Raw genomic sequence first — 19,299 nt, forward strand, 5'->3', positions numbered from 1 at the left:
CTGCTCAGGGTCTGCACATAGTGATCAAATGGATGACAGCTCCTCTTGGTTTTCTTTTCTATATGGGTGTCCAGCATGAGAGCTGGATTGTGTATACTGAGCTATTATTGTTGGCTCACAAATGTTGAGCTGAAGGTATATATTTTTGGAAAAGATGTTTGGAGCAGTAATAAAAATAAAAACAGTAAAGTGATGAGGCTTTATGAATAGGCAGTAAGAGAACCCACAGAAATCTTAGTAAACTCTTGGGCTATTCAACCTTGACGATGTCCTTTTCAATCTGAATCCTGTCTTCTTGTGCTTTGAGAAGCCAGCTGCATCTGTTCCCACCCTCAGAATGGTCCACTGGCTCAGTGAAATGCTCTGACCTGCAGCTTGCACTTTTAAGCTTTCACACTCTATACAGTCACCCTGGGAGAGCAGAGAAAGAAATGCATAGGGAAGGAGCTGGAATAAATTATAAAAGTCCTGTTCATCAGAAGGAACTTCTTCTGAAGTCAACAGGAGCTCATAGCGTGGGGTGGATGTGAAGCTAGACCCCTTACCAAGCTTCAGATGGACCTCCTAAGCACACATGCTGTCCTTTCATAGATTTTGGGATTTACAGTGCTTGATTTACCCCATGAGTAGGTGAAAAAAATGCAATAACTTGTATTATAAACTTTATTAGCTTACTAGCTTTTTAAAAATATAAACACAAAGTTGTTGAGCACAGTGGTTTAAAAAAAGTTTGATTTTTATTATGAGATAATCTACAACTGTAGTCAAAACTGACATATAATCATTCAATACATGGGGTAATATCCTCCCAGCAGTTCCATTAAACTCACTGGGGATAATGAGGGGGTAATTTGTGCCATGAAACACAGAACACAGTTACCAGCATCTGGCTGTGTGTTTGCACAATGCTCTCTGTGATGGGGTTCCTATCTGGATGTTATAAAAATACACACAAGAGACGAAATAAATTCATGAGCTTTGAAACGCAACTGAAATATTAAGATAATTGAAATCAAATAACCAGTCCTATTTCAACCGTTACCAGCTGTCTCTGCGATTTCATTTCCTTCCAGGTGAATACGAACCAGCAGAGTAAATCTATTAAAACAACCTCCGAAGAAAGGACTTTTTCGCTGGTGATGTTAACTTCATGGTTGTCTTTTTGGGAAGTGGTTTCATGGGTTGTTTTTTCAGGGGCACCACCTTTTGGGGAGTTTGTAGCCCTTTATTAACGTCAGTGTGCTCATTGCAGAAGTACTTGACATTTGCTTCTGAGAGATGCAGAAGCATGGTCTCTGAGAGATCCATACATTGAGCATGGACCCAGTGGCCAGCCCCGCTGGAACACAGGATCATAGCAGGCTTGTTGAATTCTGTTGAATAGAAAGGGACCCAGGTGTTACTGTCAATATTGCAACTGGCAGAGCAGGTGATCCAGTAGCCTGTTTCCGATTCATCTTCATCAGCTTCATTGTAAGTGTCAGTATTATCAACATCAAATCTATTGGCTTCAGCACTCAAACAAAACTCTTCAGAATCTTCAAATGGAGTGGAGTCTCTAGGGTCTTCAGTTGATGTCTGACTGCAAATTTGTGCTGCCAGTTCTTCTTCCTTGTCCTCTTCTCCTTTGCATCTCAAAATGTAGAAGTAGTTTGCATCTGAAATTAACTGTTTGTTGACCCCTGGAATGCCCAACAATACAGACCCTTTGCCCATATCACTGCCAAACCACATCCTGCAGTGTTTAATATCTGGTGTCCAGTCTGGGCTCTCCCTTTCAACAATCTGTATATTACTGTCTTCCAGAACAATGGTGTTACATAGCAACCGTTTCAGGTTGTCAGACTGGTATCCCCCAACAAGGACAAATTCAGTATCACTGGTTTGAGTCACTATAGCACTCGATACAGATATCCCTCCTGGCAAGATGGTGCAGGTCACGGCTGGGCTGCCCAGCGGGAGATCAACTTTTAGCTTGTACAACCTGGGGGACCTGGTGTTATTTTGAAGTGAATGGCCTCCCAAAATGTATATTGTATCATTTCTGGCAACTGAAACGTGGAAAGCAAGTCCATCCTGAAGCTCTGGAAGTATGTATGATGTACAGCATCCAAACTCAAAATCAACCAGAAACACAGATGGCAAACAGTCAACTACACTGTTCCATATTTCAGTGGTTCTTTGTGCAAGAGGGGCGTATGATCTCCCTCCAAATATAACGCTCATGCTTTTACCCTGACTATGAACTATGTTAATTGTATGCCCGTATCTAGCTTCAGGGACATCTCCATCCAGGTCTTTCTCAATACATTGAAATGTGGTTTTCTTACTATTTTTGCTTATCAGACTCATAACATAAATCTTATTCGAAAGGTCATTGTTAGGCGTTTTTCCACCATGGATGATATACTGGTACTCATCAGACTCTGCATTGCCTCTGAGCTTGCAAATGGCAGGGTAGCGGAGAGGGGGCAGGTAACAGGAGTCATTAGAGAAGAAGGCAGGTTTCATTTTGAGCTCATTCTCCTTTATATAGAGGAGGAAAACACCAGTAGGACAAGACCTCTTTGGCCATCCTTTCTGCCCAAAAAGGAAAGTGTGCCCATCAAAATTCAGGAGAGAGAAGCCTGGCTGAAGCAGCGATGAATTACTGACAGCTGATACCACCTCCAGTGACATTTTGTCTGCTGACTGGGCCATATTTGGGTCAGTAGCTGAGGAAAATAAACACAAAGAAGCAGATGAAATATGGTTTAGACACTGTTGTAAGAGTTGTTTAGCAGTGCTTGAATAGTGAGTTGTTTAGCAGGACTTTGTGTTGAAGTTGCGTTATCAGTTCACACTTTGAGACCCTAAAAGACACCCTTTCCTACGATTCAAGGCATGAATCAAGGTGAGACGTGTGCAGTTCCGCAGGATTTTGTACGAACGACAACCAGCTAGCCCCTAACATTCTAACGCTGCAGAACCTGCCGCCTCCAGTACCTCCTCGCGGCTCTGGGACCTAGAAGCGCCCCGCTCCGGGCCCGCCCGCTGCTATGGAAACGGCGGCCCCGCGGCCTGCTGGGGCTGGTAGTTGTCGCCTGAGGCCGGCCTGGCTACGGTCCTCAGGAAACGGGTCTGGAAGCGGTTAGCGGGCAGGAAGCGGGTGAGTGTGGTTCCGGGCCGGAAGGATTAAAAGGCTGGTGGGACCGGTGATACAAGGCGTTTTTTCCTGCCTTCTCTCTCTCCCGAGGCTGCCGGCGAAGCGGGGAGGAAAGGCGGGGAGGAAAGTTGAGCAGGACCGCTGGGGCCGTCTGTGCTCCGCAGGCCGTCTCAAGCAGGTAGCACAGGATCTGCAAGGGAACAGAGCCGGGGTTGTTGAGCCTGGAGAAGACTCCAGGAGACCTTAGAGCAGCTTCCAGTGCCTAAAAGAGTTACAAGAAACCTGGAGAGGGGCTTTAGACAAGGGCCTGCAGGGACAGGACAAGGGGGATTGGCTTTTAGCTGACTGAGGGGAGACTGAGATGAGCTCTTAGGCAGAAGCTCTTCCCTGTGAGGGTGCTGAGGCACTGGCACAGGCTGCCCAGAGAAGCTGTGGCTGCTCCATCTCTGGCAGTGTTCAAGGCCAGGTTGGATGGGACTTGCAGCAACCTGGTCTAGTGGAAGGTGTCCCTGCCCATGGCAGGGGCTTGGAACTGCATGAGCTTTAAGGTCCCTTCCAGCCTAGGCCAGTCTGTGATTCTGTTTTGCAGTTTACAAGAAAAATATCAAAATTTACTGAAGACATGTAAGAGCAGTCAGTGCTAACTGTATTTCTAACCGTATAGGTAGGTATCTTGAAGCAGCAGCTTTTAGTGCTGGGGTGAATCTTGCACACTTACGCTGAACTGCCTGTTTGAAGTGAATTTGTTGCTTCCGAGTCTTGCTGCCAAGTGTTTTGAGTGTGAACAAATTCTGTATTGTTGATGTTTGCTGTTCACTTATGCTTTCATGGGTAGGTTTCAAGGGGTATCTTTTACCTTTTTTACCTCTTTGTTCAAAATCTGAGAGAGTTTGCAGTAGTCAGCCTGGATGATAACACTGGAAGAGCTTTGGAACGCACAGACACAAGGGAGAGAAACAACTGGCTAAGTTCATTGGCTCAGTCCCTTGGTGACAGCTTAGTTGTGCCTTTTAGTAAATGTCCAGGTTCACTGTCACAGCCTTTGCCAAATCCCTAGAACTTAAAGGCATGCACTAGCTTTCAAATATTTGAAAACAAACAAACAAAAAGTATTTGAAAACAAACAAAAAATCCCAACAATCCTCACATTTTAAAATACAGTTCCATGTTTTGAAATCTGTAGGATTCATATTTTCCTTGCTTCTGCTTTTCATTTTGCTCTAACAACAAAAACAGGGCACATAGTGTTTCTTTTTTTTAAGTCAAGATCGGTGTCTTCTACTTATGTGACATCAAAACTTGAAGACTGTGGGAAAATATAGTGTACGGTGTAAAACCATGGGAGCTGAGGGTGCTGACTACATCAGATTGCCATGAGTGCATGTTCTTGTGCACAGCAGGAACTGTTGTGCTGCCTGCCCAGAAGCTGGTATGCAAACTGCTGTGCTAAAATACAGTTCTGTCAGGTTTTGTTTTTATTATTTGCATGAAGATTTGCCCAGTTATTTACTGTCAGGTGATATGCTAAACAGGAATTTCTGCAGCTTGTTTCTTATAAACCATTAAAACAGGTTTTGTTAGAGAATCTTGCACTAAATTTGGTTTGCTGAGTTAGATTTCCTTTGTCTCTTCTTTCATACCGAGTGATTACTTAGCTTCTTTGTTTTTACAAGATCTTTCAAAAAAGTAATATGTGTCTTCATGCTGAAGATGCTACAAGTGCATGTGTAAATTAGTGCTCTGTGTTTTGTAATACTAGTATTCTACATTTGACGGCTGGTTTATATTTAAGGTCTAACAAGAGTATTAAAAATGTCCAGCATTTTAATTGGAATGCTGGCATTCCTCTTATATTCTTACAGATATATAAATTATCTCCACATATGACAGTTATTAGTGTCCACAATGTCCCAGACTGTTTCCCAAATCTAGAGCAGTACTCAGTCCAGAGTATACTGTCTGAAGAGACTGATGCATATAGACAGTGGAGAAGTGACCCATAAAAATGATGGTGGGATTGTGTCCTGGGTTCAGCAGTAGCAGTCATTTTTCCCCTTCTTGGTAGCTGGTGCAGTGCAATGTTTTGACTTTCAGCTCGGGAACAGAGCTGATAACAAGCGATGTTTTGGTTTGGCCAAGGACTTTGTGAGCCTCATGCTCTGCCAGGGAGGAGGGGAAGCCGGGAGGAAGCAGAGACAGGACACCTGACCCAAACTGACCAAAGAAGTATTCCAGACCACAGCACGTCATGCCCAGGATGTAACTGGGAGTTAGCCGGAAGGGCTGGGGGACTGCAGGGTTGGAGGAGGTATCGGTCAGAGCTTGGTCGGGCTGGGGGGGCGAGTTATCGGTCGGCTGGTGGTGAGATGATGTATTCTCTTCCCTTGTTATTTCCTGTATCATTATTATCATTGGTGGTAGCAGTAGTGATCTGTGTTATACCTTAGTTACTAAACTGTTCTTATCTCAACCTGTGGGAGTTGCATTCTTTTCGATTTTCCTCTCCGTCCCTCCGAGAGCAGGGGGAGGGCAAGAAAAGGGGGGGAAGTGAGCGAACGAATTACCTGACTGGGTTTAAACCACGACAGTTCTTTTTGGCGCCCAACGTGGGGCACGAGGGGGTGAGATAACGACAGATCTGACTGGATTAATAGTAGCTCGTCACAATGCTGATTTATTGGCTCTCAGAGTTGTTCTTGTTGATCTCACAGCTTCAGAATGTTGTAACTTACGTAGAGCCGGTATTTGCTGTGATAGTGTTTATCAAGTATGGGGCCTGGGCTAAGGTTCTTGTCTCACTGTGCTTTATGGCAATGGCTTGTAATACGGGCGGGCTCCAGCAGCAGGGCGGGACGGACGTGGCCGTGGACTTGCACCTGGCCGTCCGGCTGCTCTTCACCGTCCTGGCCCTCACCCTACTCTTCATCTTCGTGAGGCTGCGGGGAGCCGAGGGGGAGCGGCCCCGGGAGCCGGCGGCAGCCGAAGCGGCCCGGGAGAGCGGCCCCGGCGACCAAGCGACGGCGGGAGCGGGGCCGGAGGCCGCGAGGGGACGGCTGCCGGTGGAGGAGGTCGGGGCGGTCGAGGAGAGGAAGGAAGGAGCTGCCGAGCAGCGGGAGAAGGCGGCGGAGGAGCCGAGCCCCGCGGAGGAGCCGAGCCCCGCGGCCGAGCCGAGCCCCGCGGCCGAGCCCAGCCCCGCGACGGCCGAGAGCGTTTCCCGGAAGCCGCCCGCCGAGCCCCAGGAGGATGCAGGAGACCAGGCAGCATTTCCCAGCAAGGCAGAGGAGGAAGATCTGGACTCGGGAAAAGAGAAGGTGGCGGTGGGAGAGCCGGCAAGCACAGCGGCTACACCAGCCCCAGTGACAAGTACAGCAGCTACACCAGCCCCAGTGACAAGCACAGCAGCTACACCAGCCCCAGTGACAAGTACAGCAGCTACACCAGCCCCAGTGACAAGCACAGCAGCTACACCAGCCCCAGTGACAAGTACAGCAGCTACACCAGCCCCAGTGACAAGCACAGCAGCTACACCAGCCCCAGTGACAAGTACAGCAGCATCAACTGAGAGTTCTGAAGGTTTTGAATGGCCTTTGGGCATCCTTGGGATCTGCCTGCTGATTGTGATGGGGATCAGCATGTTGGCACACACACAGACTGTGTTCTACCCACAACCATTTTGTCTGATCTCAAAAGTTAAGCAGAGTCAGGTTTGGGTCTTGTCTGGGGTTAGACAACAATATAGGGGGACCAAGAGGTTTTCCCCAAGGCTGGACAGTCATGAGTGGCAGGGTGTGTGGGACAGTATGGGCAAGTATCTAGTCCACTGGGCCCCTCCAGTGCTTTGGAAGCGTCGGAGATGGAAGGCAGCTGTATGGAGTCCCCAGCAACAAGGTGCAGAAACTGCTTAAGGGGACAGTGAATTATTTTAAGCCTGGTGGGCCCATGGCACTTCAGGCCATCAGAGCACAGATGCAACATAGAGATGGACTCATGATCAGGGGGTGGACTTAGCAATGGACACTATTGCCCAGGTTATTCACGAGTGTGAACACTGCACACAGTCTCTCCTGCTCTGGAAGACTATTACAAGAGATGGAGCCTGACATCATGGACCAGATGGACTCAGCAGCTTTATAGGGACTGGTCTATGCACTAAGATAAGAGTGTATTGAAAATATGGGATCTGAGCATGACGTGAATGGTATGGAATAAGGGGTGGATAATGTCCTGGGTTCAGCAGTAGCAGTCATTTTTCCCCTTCTTGGTAGCTGGTGCAGTGCAATGTTTTGACTTTCAGCTCGGGAACAGAGCTGATAACAAGCGATGTTTTGGTTTGGCCAAGGACTTTGTGAGCCTCATGCTCTGCCAGGGAGGAGGGGAAGCCGGGAGGAAGCAGAGACAGGACACCTGACCCAAACTGACCAAAGAAGTATTCCAGACCACAGCACGTCATGCCCAGGATGTAACTGGGAGTTAGCCGGAAGGGCTGGGAGACTGCAGGGTTGGAGGAGGTATCGGTCAGAGCTTGGTCGGGCTGGGGGGGCGAGTTATCGGTCGGCTGGTGGTGAGATGATGTATTCTCTTCCCTTGTTATTTCCTGTATCATTATTATCATTGGTGGTAGCAGTAGTGATCTGTGTTATACCTTAGTTACTAAACTGTTCTTATCTCAACCTGTGGGAGTTGCATTCTTTTCGATTTTCCTCTCCGTCCCTCCGAGAGCAGGGGGAGGGCAAGAAAAGGGGGGGAAGTGAGCGAACGAATTACCTGACTGGGTTTAAACCACGACAGATTGATAAACACACAGAAGTTGCTGGTTAAATAAACTTACTTAAACACACTTTCTCCTTGCCATCCCTTAGTATTTCTTGAACTTTACATAAGCAAGCAGTTCAGTAAGTAAAGGAGAGAATGTTTATCCTAGATTCTCTGACAGGAGTAGCTCCTTAGGCACTTGCTGGAATTGCTTTATCTTCCCAGGTTGTTTCCTGCTAATTATGGTGTATTAGTACAGTGTGGTTGATATTTGATTGTGCTGTCCTCTACCTCTAACCTTCCAACACTGCTGTTTCCTCCTCTGACCATGAACAGCTTCAAGGTGGCCAAAAGGTGAAAATCTAAACTTACAACAACAAAAAAATAAAGTTTTTTTTTTTTTTGTGGCTTTATGCTCAAAACCATGTCATTGTGGAGTCAGATTACCATTAGTTAAGATAGAGGGGAAAAGCCACTATCAGAGTCAAGATGGATAAATAATGAAGGGTGGAGTTACATAGACAATTACCAGTTAAAGTGACTCAAGTCATGCTTCATTGTATTTGTTATTTTTATAAAAGGCGAAGCTCCAAGGATTACACAAATAAGTGAGAGTTCCAGCATTGTTTTTAAAACCTCCGTATTTGAGAAGTGAACTGTAGAGATCTGACCTGGAAGCTAAGGTTTTTTTAAACAGAAAGAAGAAACTTAATATTCACCTTTATCTTATTTTAAAATCAAACATGATTTTGAGCTGGGTGTTTTCAGGTGATAGTTGTTTGTGTGGCAAGAAGAGATTGCAAGGTATTCACATTTAGATAGATTCATTGGGAGATTTACTTACAGACTGATAAAATAAAGAGAGGTGATTTTTAAAGGCACTAGCTAATTTAATTGAAGCGTGCTTGGTATGGAGATAGATGGATGTACTTCCAATTTTGTATGTAGGGTATTATTTCAGAATGTGTTTTATAGGATGAATGTGTTTTAGAAACAAAGGGTAGGATTCAGGCACCTCAATATCAAGTGACATTTCATACGCCATGGGATATTCTTGTCTTCTATAGAAGGCAGCAAGTCACCCATAGTTACTGTCTCCTAGGTCCTAGTAAATTTAAGGCTTATAAATGTCACTACATTACTATGTTTTGGCACTGAGTCCCTCCCAAACTGTGTTTACTACTTATTGTTCTGGTTGACCCTGTGTAATAATTGTTGACCTCTGTGCTGTGCCAGTTACCTGATAAGGCAACAAAATAATTTTAACCAGGAGAGCAATAAATAATCAGGTCTGTTGTATAGCACAAATTTTCATCTTAATATTTGTTACCAATATGAAAAAAAGCTATGTTCATTGTAATTTCACAGTAATCTGAATGCTACAAAATAGTGAATGATTTTATTTTATGAACTGTAGCAAACCCTAACCATATTTAATTTACACAGAGATAAGGTGTTTGAAGAGCACTGATTGGACACTGAGAGAATGGATTACAGGATAGCACAATCATACTTGCTAAATGCTCACTGCTGACCATTAAATTCTGTCATTAGTTTGCAGTTATTTTTAACTTTGCTTAAACACAGATATCTACAGTAGAATTAAATTTATTTTGCAAATTAAATTTAATTTGCAATGTTATATATATATATATGTATATTTTTTTTCTTTTACTGATCTGCCGGGTATCCCTTTCCAAAATGAAAAAGCATATCCCTGAAAAGCAAATGCTGTTCCCAAATTATGCACAATCAAAATAATATTCAGACACAGAGTTTTGAAGTCCTCCATAATCAGACTTAGGGAAAGAAATGTTTACATAGTATTTCTGAGAACATTTGCTAAGTGTATCAACCAAGTTTGCTTTGGGCAAACCAATAAGTTCAACGTACCTGGCTGATAGGGGTTTATGCGTCCTCCGAAATCTTTGTGTGTAGTTTGGATTCAAATGGGAGCACTTTGAGGAATCTTCTCTAACAGCACAGGGAGCTTGTGGCATAGAGACACAGCCTGACAGAGGGGAACCTATCTGCTGAATTTGCAGATGTGCGCTTGAGAACTCGGTCTGCTGTGGCTAACTGGCTGTGGCAGGTTTTTTTACCTCTTTCCTCTCGGAACAAAAAGAAACCCACTAGCCTCTAGAAGTTTTAACTCTTTGCAGTAAAACCAGACCAGAGTGACAGTAGATCCCTAGTAGTTAGATTGTAAATGTATGCATCATATGCTGCATTTGCTGCATTATAGTTTAATTTTTTACACTGTCAACCTCATGATCTTTTGGGGATTTTTCAGTGCTATTGTAATATAAAAATGTAATCTTTAGGTTAAAAGATAAAATAATTTCAGTAGCTAGTAAAATAAAGCAATTCCTGTTGATGGGCATACTACTGCTTTTCCCAGGAATGCTCCCCTGCAGGTGGGTAGTGACACTGAAACAGAGCAAAGGAAATGACAAATACATGCAACCTGTTGATCGAGGGCTGACTGGAAGTCCAATTCAAAGTCCACTGAGGTCATTAGGAATGTCTTTTTTCTCCTTCAGTGGCCTTCTGATCAGACCTTAAAAGACTAATAAACCTTTGCACCCTTCTGTGGCATTCTTATCAGTTTCCCAGTGCTTTTCTCCAACAAAAAATTCTTAGACTCCTGGGAAGTCCTCTGGGAACATATTCTTTCAACAGCTAGCAGTGCTGGGGCACAGAGGGTAAGCCATTTACATAACATAGCACAGCAGGGAAACAGGGAAACTTGGAAAACGATTCACTCTTCATAGCTCCCTGCTTTTGTTTTCCTGGCCTTACTTCACCCACTCCCTAATTACAACATCTGCTGCACAGTGTTCTAGAAATACCTCATCTCCCATTTGAAACTGCTACGAAATAGAGCTTGAAATGGAATTTGATTAGTACAGCAAAGGAAACGTACTGAATATTTGTGAAAATTGCCTTGAGACATTGAATAACTGCTGTGCAGTGAGGATGTTTCTCATCTGAGATACAGCAGCTCTAAGGCACTGTGCCCTGTAGCATCCATATGGGCCTATTACTTCTCTACTGAAACAAGGATGAAAGACTACCCTGCAGAGTTGAATGCCGAAGAACTGAACTTGCCCCAAATTTAAGAGCATTCAGATTACATCGATTTCTGTCTTCAGTAGCACCTAGATGATATACGACAGCTTCTTATTCAAGTGCTTCTTATTCATACTCTGACCAATGTTTGGGTCTGTGATGAAAGATCTACTGGCAAAAGAGGTATAAATGTTTATGGAAAATGTCCAACCCCCACAGTTGTGTCTCATTGAATATTTCACATTAATTTTATTCTCATTTTGCCAGTTGACATGCCTTATCTTTAGAAATTCTTTTTGCAATTACTGTGGTTGAGAAGATGGAGAAATTAAGTTTTTTGGCAACAACATGTTGGTTTTGGAGGAGGACATGGTATGTACAAGCTGGTCTTCTGTAACTGTCAGTGACAAGCTGCTTTGGAGGAGGTGCAGCAATTAGCTTCAGAATAATATATGTACAAGGCAGGAAAGTACCGTTTGGAACTGTCCAGGTCATAGCAAGAACATCTAGGATTTGCATTCTAAATTCATTTGGAAGAGAACTTGTGAAAATGAATAAGTAGACTTTTCCTTCATAATTTCTTTTTTAATAGCACTGACATAGGTAATATGTTTTCAGCAGATTGCTCGCTGCTGTGGAAATGCTTTGTTCCACTTGATTTTCTTCTTCCACAAGTAATTACTTAAAATAATTTGTGGTTTACATTTTCTTCATATAATTCAAAATTGCATTGAGTTTTTTAGTCAGACTTTTCAGTGTATTTTCTTCCAGAAAAACACAGGAATCTCAGAGCTGGAATGTAGCTCACTCCATGTGGGCTGCAGTAATGCATTCCAGCAGGGAAAGGGAAGGCTGCCTTACTCATTTGTGCAGGGTTAGCCAGCCAGAATGCAGACATGCTGGATATTTAGCCAGGGTGCAAAGGCTGAAACCTATGGAAAAATGGCACAGGGAGTTCAGCATCCCACAGTCTGCAATTTTATGTCTCATCTAAACCCATCCAATACAGTAACCAGTATTTAACATGTGGGGGCAAGGCTCATCTAAAATAGTGGAGCTGTGCTTTGACTATCAAATGCAGGATGACTGCATTGCAGGCTGCCATGTTTGGGAGGAGTGTTTGGTGCACAGAAAATGTTACCCTTGTCAGAGGCTTCCAAGTAGTCTTTAAAGGGACAAGCCATTGGAAATGCTTGTGATCATCTATGGGGCTGATACAATAACACTGAAATCAAACAGAATCAATGTGCTTGCTTGCAGTTAAAGCCCTTAGACGTATATGATGAAAACTCATGGAAATCAGCAAGGCCAAGGGTAAGGTCCTGCTCCTAGGTCAGGGCAATTCTAAGCAAAAATACAGGCTGGGAGACGTAATGGAGCTGCCCTGAGGAGGAGGACTTAGGTATGTTGAGAATACATGAGAAGCTTTCCATGGCCTGTCTTCAGTGTGTACTGGAGCCCAGAGCCACCCCCCATGTCCTGGGCTGCATCCCCAGAGCATGGGCAGCAGGTTGAGGAAGGGGATTCTCCCCCTCTGCTGCGCTCTGAGGAGACCCCACCCACCCCCCACCCCACAGCTCTGTGTCCAGCTCTGGGACCAACAATACAAGAGGGACGTGGAGCTGTTGGAGTGAGTCCAGAGGAGGTCACTGAGATGCTGCGAGGGCTGGCGCAGCTCTGCTCTGGAGCCATGCTGAGAGAGCTGGGCTTGTTCAGCCTGGAGAAGAGAAGGCTCCTTAACGGGAGACCTTAGAGCAGCTTCCAGTGCCTAAAGGGGCTCCAAGAAACCTGGAGAGGGGCTTTAGACAAGGGCCTGTAGGGACATGACAAGGGGGAATGGCTTTAACCTGACAGAGGGGAGATTGAGATGAGTTCTTAGGCAGAAGTTCTTCCCTGTGAGGGTGGTGAGGCGCTGGCACAGGTTGCCCAGAGAAGCTGTGACTGCCCTATCCCTGGCAGTGTTCAAGGCCAGGTTGGATGAGGCTTGTAGCAACCTGGTCTAGTGGAAGTTGTCCCTGTCCATGAAGGGCTGGAACTGGGTGAGCTTTAAGGTCCCTTCCAACTCAAATCTGTGATTTCTGTGATTCTATGATATGTGCCTTAAAAGCTTTTACAAGCTGAGCACTAGAGGCACATATTTTTGACCATTGCCAAGGTTGGCTCTGAGGCTCAGTAGTGCACTCATGCCAGCAAATGCAGTTTCTACCCGTGCAAATTGCTGATGCATTAAGTGTGTGCCTTTAAAGTGTCCTGCTGAAGGCAGTGGCAAACATCCAGTTGATGCAAACAGGGTTAGCTGTTACACATCACATTGAGTTGAGAAACACTGCAAGGAACCTCATCTTTATGTTTCTTATTCCTTTGTAATTGTCTTTCAGTTTGTTTCCCTAGTACACTTGACCCACACCTGTTTGTGGCCAGATCTTGCTACTGTTGAGTTTGCTGTAGGAGCTCTGTCTCCCTGCAGGTGGTGAGGAGTGGGGAGGATGAGACAGAAAAGTAGGGCAGGGTAGTAGAGCAGGGAGGGCTTTCGTCTGTAACTGTAGCTTTGGCTTTTGCAGATGTGTGAACGAGAAGGAAACAGTTGACTGCTTTCTGGAAAGGGAGTAACCTTCCATTGCTGACCCACTGCAAAAGTGTGTCTTTCTGGGAGCAGGAATTCCCAGAATCACTATGGTCACTAGGCCCACTTTCACAGTGCCATCCTGGGATATTTGTTAAGGTAGTGACCACAGCTATACCACAAACAGAGGGGAGATGTGATGAGGTATTAGGAAGAAATCCTTCCCTTTGAGGGTGGTGAGGCCCTGGCACAGGTTCCCCAAGAGAAGCTGTGGCTGCCCCATCCCTGGCAGTGTTCAAGGCCAGGCTGGACGGAACTTCATGCAGCCTGGTGTAGTGAAAGGTGTCCCTGCCTGTGGCAGGGAGTTGGAGCTCCGTGAGCTTTAACATTCCTTCCAACTCAAGCCATTCTATGGTTCTGTGAAATTCTTTTGGAAAAAAAGTTGTGACCAGTGTAGGTACTCCAGTTAGTGTTAACTCCATAAGGAGAAAAGATCAGACATTGTATAGTGATAACAGAGTATAAGGTGTAAAAATAATGTATTTATGTTCAGTCTTATTTTTGCAGACATAGGTTATAAAATCTAGAGAACAGGTGTATCTAGTGATGTTTTGCATGAAACTATAAATGATCTGTTGGGAGAGCAAATTTATAGTGTGGAAACCTGACTTAAACCTATGCCAGAAATACTAGTAAAGTTGTTTTTTCTCCCCTTAAAATAAAATTATGCCAGGTTTTAGTGAGTTTGTAGAGAGGATTAGCTTATTGCTCTTTCCATTTAAAATTCATAATCTTGATTTTTCTTTCACTGCCTATATTATATTTAAAGTAACTAAAATAAAGTCCTCAAAAATGCAGCGTAAAACAGGAAGCCTATATTCCACCACATTTTTTATTCTTTAATAGTACTAATAACTGTATAATTGAAATCATGCTGATACTCACTTGACCTGCATCTGTGATTCAAGGCAGGGATTTCTGCTTTGCCTTAAACTGCTGGGAAGAAGACTGTATTCGGAGAAATAAAACTGATTTTTTACAGTCTGCTCATGATCACCAAGGCTTAGTGAATGATCACCTCAAGAAACCTTATTATGGTATTTTGGATGGAAAAGCAAGAGATGCAGAAAGAAAGTACAGTTGTTACTTGAATGCATCACATACTGATATTTGACTCTGCAACCATTCAGAGCGAGCATGGGATACCCTTGCCTAACTTGCGTTTTTTGAAACCTCCAAGTTAGTTTGATGCCTTTTGGGAAAAAGAAGATGAGTTTTGGTGTCAGGATTAGTTACTCTCTAACAGAGCAGTGCAGTCCTTGCATTCATAGAGATGTGATGTTTTTCAGTTCATAAACTGTGATTCCAATCAATTATTGTACTTTTTTTAAATTTATTTTTCCTCATGACAGTTCAAGGAAGTCGTTGCCTTGAGGCTGGGAATTAGATGGTTGCTGAAACCTTTTACTGAATGTAGAATCTACCAGTTAGATCTTTAGCAAACATAAGAGTCTTCTGGTCAGCCTGGCTTCAGCTGTTCACATCACCAGACTTCTCTGAAGCTTACCTAAGTATGGTGTTCATTTAAGAGATACTCAGGAATAAAATAGGTGGCAAACAGCAGAAAACCAAAGTGGAGTAAAAAGGAAAAACTCAAAAACCTTGATAGGTTTTGATAAGTTTCTGAACACCTCTGTTGTGCCATGAATCATTGAGTAATAGAACCATAGAATGGTTTGGGTTGGAAGGGATGTTAAAGCTCATGTAGCTCCAGCCCTTTGCCATAGGCAGGGACACCTTCCACTAGACCAGCTTGCTCCATCCCCTGTCCAACCTGGCCTTGAAAACTGACAGGATGGGGCAGCCACAGCTTCTCTTGGGCAACCAGTACCAGTGCCTCGCCACCCTCACAGGGAAGAACTGCCTAAAGTCGTACCTCTGTCACATTAAAGCCATTCCCCCTTGTCCTGTCCCTACACACCTTTGTCAAAAGTCCCTGTCCAAATTTCTTGTAGGCCCCTTTAGGCAGTGGAAGCTGCTCTAAGGTCTCCCTGCAGTCTTCTTCAGGCTGAACAAGCCCAGTTTTCTCAGCCTGTCTCCATAGCAGAGGTGCTTTGCAAACTAGAGAATCCCCTCCCTTGAGCTGCTGCTCATGCTCTGAGAATGCAGCCCAGCACACAGGGGGGTTTCTGGGCTCAAGTGCACACTGCTGGGTCATGGGGAGCTTCTCATCACCCAACACCCCCAAGTCTTCTACTCAGGGCTGCTCCATCCAGTCTCCCCAAGCCTGTATTTGTGCTTGGGATTGCCCTGACCCAAGCGTAGGACCTTGCACTTGGCCTTGTTGAACTTCCTGAGGTTCACATGGTGCCACTTCTCCACCTTGTCCAGGTCCTTCTTGATCCCATGCCTTCTCTCTAGCGTGTTGACTGCACCACAAAGCTTAGTGTCACTGGCAAACTTGCTGAGAGTGCACTCAACCCCGTTGCCCATGTCACCAACAAAGATGTTGAATCGTGCTGGTCCCAACACCAACGCCTGAGGAACACCACTTTTTGCTGGTCTCTACTTGGACATCAAGCCGCTGACCGCATCTCTTTTGAGTATCACCAGGTGGTCCATCTGTCAGATCCATGCCTCTCCAGTTCAGAGACAAGGATCTTGTGCGGGTCAGTGTCAAATGCCTTGCATCCTAATGCCATCTATCCTACCTGAAGCGTATGTTCAGTTTCAGGGATAGTAGGTGTTCTCCAAATACCTTTCTCTGTGCTTGCTTTCATTTAAAAGGATGCAGCAGCACCCTGCAGTTCTTCAAAATAATTGAAAACAGGGGGAACACAAGTAGTTCCAGCTGCCAGTCTCTGAGTAAATGCTGTTCTTCTGACAGAACCTAGGCTTTCATTAGAACCTGGCTGTTTTTCCTTTCCGTGAGGAGATGAGTCTGTAGATGTCAATAACAGCTGTGAAAAGAAGATTTCAGGGCTGTGTTGGACTAGCACCTCTCTAATCCATTTGGCATTCTATTTCCTGCTTTAGATTTTTGAAGCAGAGCCATGAAGTTCTTATAAAAAGCAATGGAGTGTAGATGCCAGAATGACATTGTTACGTAGGAAGCAGAGGCTGCACAGCAGAGTAAGAATTGAGCTACAGCATTTTAGTAACACCTGAGATTTTGCTTAATCTCAGGCTGATGATTTTCTAGCTTCCTGGAGCATTTTGGAGTCAAGAAATCTAAGCTTTACTGCCAGCCCTCCTCTAATTTGCTTTGAAGTCTTTTAAACTCCTGGTAACTCAGTTTTTTCATTTGTTATTTGGAATAATATTTGTTTGCTGTTCCTCATGTGTTTATTGTGAAGTTTATTTCATTAGTGTTTATAGAGGACTTGGAGAGCCTAGGCACCAGAAGCCAAAGAAGAAGAAAAGGTTATATTATCATTTTCTTGATTTAATATATGATTTTTTTTCCCCTTGACACTAGCCTTAAAAATCACTGCTGTCCTTCATATAATGAAATTTACCACAAATCGAGACTGTAATAACTGAACAATAATAAGGAATAGAAGGCCCTGCTTCCTTCTAAAACCACTGCCATTTGCATAAGCCACTCTGAGAATCTGGTAAATGACATTCTGTTTGGTCAGTTCACCAAGAGGTTAATACTGATTTGGTTTTTTGTAAAACACTGGAAGACTTAAAGTTTAGGTCATGTGGGTGTGCATGTGTTTTTATATCTTCAGAACAGTAGTCTTCTTTACAAGCTGGCAATCCAATGACATTAGAGTTCTACATTAGAAATCACACTTTATTTTCCTGCTGGGCTCTGAACAATTCTTGTTTGAACTTACTTAACTTTAAAATCAGGTTGACAGCTTTTCTTGATTTGTAGTTTTGCTGAAAAATTAAGTTTTCATTCCCAAACTCCACTTCTTAATGCTGTGGTAAATTGAGAAGCAGCACAGGAACATATGAAAATCAGATATATAGTGTATAATGCATTCTTGCATCTTTGCTAGATGCGCAAAATGGTCATTCAAATTTTTTTTATTAAGTTGTCAAATATGCCAGCTATATGTGTCTCTCACCTGTGTTTTTCTGCTTCTAGTAGTCTGGTCCAATGTATATAAACTTAGTAATATTATTAACTATTTGGGGCAATCTGAAGCACAAATACAGGTTGCACAGAGACTGAATTGAGAGCAGCCCTGCTGAGAAGGACTTAGAGGTGTTGGGTAACAAGAAGCTCTCCATGCCCCAGCAGTGAGCGCTTGAACCCCCCTATGTTCTGGGCTGCATCCCCAGAGCGTGACCAGCAGGTTGAGGGAGGGGATTCTTCACCTGTGCTGTGCTCTGAGGAGACGTCTGCTGCAGCCCTGCATCCAGCTCTGGGGCAACAACACAAGAGGGATGTAGAGCTGTTGGAGCAAGTCCAGAGGAGGCCATGGAGATGCTGTGAGGGCTGGAGCAGCTCTGCTCTGGAGCTAGGCTGAGAGAGCTGAGCTTGTTCAGCCTGCAGAAGAGAAGGCTCCTTAAGGGGAGACCTTAAAGCAGCTTCCAGTGCCTAAAGGGGCCACAGGAAACCAGGAGAGAGGCCTGTAGGGCCAGGACAAAGAAGAATGGCTTTAACATGACAGAGGGGGTATCAAGATGAGCTCTTAGGCAGAAGTTCTTCCCTGTGAGGGTGTTGAGGCACTGACACAGGCTTCCCAGAGAAGCTGTGTCTGCCCCATCCCTGGCAGTGTTCAAGGCTAGGTTAGATGGGGCTTGGGGCATGCTGGTCTAGTGGAAGGTGTCCCTGCCTCTGGCAGGGCATTGGAACTGGGTGAGTTTTAAGGTCCCTTCCAAATCAAACCATTCTGTGATTCTATTATTTACACAGCTTTTATAAGTGAGGGGCAAGTTAATTTTAGCTCATTTTACTGAGGGCCATGTCAGGACCATTAATTGTTTCTCTTAGAGTCTGGTAAAGTGATGGGGTTAGGCTAGAAAACTGCTGTGTGACATGGACAGTGGAGCTTTCAAGTCCAGAGAAGCTTCTATGGGATTCCTTCAGCTCTCAGCATTTGTTCCTCTCTTGAGAATGTCTGTTGCCTTCCTATGTGGCTGCCCAGTCCCATCCTACCCTTCCTATTCTGTGTACTGTTTCACCATACACATGTGTCATCATGATTTAACATGTCCTCCAAAATCTGGGTTTAGTGGCTTTGATGGTGCAGAGAAGTGCACCTGCAAAATGATGGATCCAGTCCAAGTTTTGAATGTACGGGTGTCACTGTTGTGAAATCCATCGTGCAAGTGACTGTTGGCACAGTTTCTGCAAAGAAGGCAGCTGTTGTAAGACTAAACAATGCCAGGTTGGATGGGGCTTTGAGCAACCTGGTCTGGTGGGAAGTGTCCCTGCCTGCAGCAGGTCATTGGAACTAGATGAGCTAAAAGTTCCCTTCCAACCCAAACTATTGTGTGATTCTATGACTGTGAAAATGAGAGGGAGTGAGCACTACCAGGAGAGTTTGGCACTTCTGTGGCTCATACTTCCCAAGGACAGAAATTTCAGGCATCAGTCTCTCCCTTTGTGTTTAAAATTACTATGTTCACTTGAATTTTGGGGGAAATGTTAGCAAGATCAGAACTTCAAAGGAGAGGATAAAAAGTGGACATTCTGGTGCTCACCTATTTGAGTTAGGTACTCTTAAGTTGTTTTCTGCCTGCAGATGCATGCTACTCTTTTCTTTCTTTTGCAGAAACAGCCTACTAAAGCAGATAAACCTGT

The 19,299-nt window shown here is 44.5% G+C and overlaps 1 protein-coding gene across 1 annotated transcript; it reads right to left on the reverse strand.

The window, feature by feature from the left end:
- Positions 1 to 752: 752 nt before the first annotated feature.
- On the reverse strand, positions 753 to 2,794 carry RAG2 (recombination activating 2). Its single transcript, XM_062632769.1, has one exon. The coding sequence runs from the start codon at positions 2,698 to 2,700 to the stop codon at positions 1,102 to 1,104; it is 1,599 nt and encodes a 532-aa protein (XP_062488753.1). The 5' UTR covers positions 2,701 to 2,794; the 3' UTR covers positions 753 to 1,101.
- Between the last annotated feature and the right edge of the window lie 16,505 nt (positions 2,795 to 19,299).

This window comes from Pezoporus occidentalis, unplaced genomic scaffold (assembly GCF_034315485.1).
Source record: "Pezoporus occidentalis ecotype Australia unplaced genomic scaffold, CSIRO_AGI_Poc_V1 ctg398, whole genome shotgun sequence".
Classification (NCBI taxonomy): Eukaryota; Metazoa; Chordata; class Aves; order Psittaciformes; family Psittacidae; genus Pezoporus; species Pezoporus occidentalis.

Bases quoted from the DNA above. Each gene is read 5' to 3' on its own strand.
- RAG2 (XM_062632769.1), bottom strand. From the start codon at position 2,700: ATGGCCCAGTCAGCAGACAAAATGTCACTGGAGGTGGTATCAGCTGTC.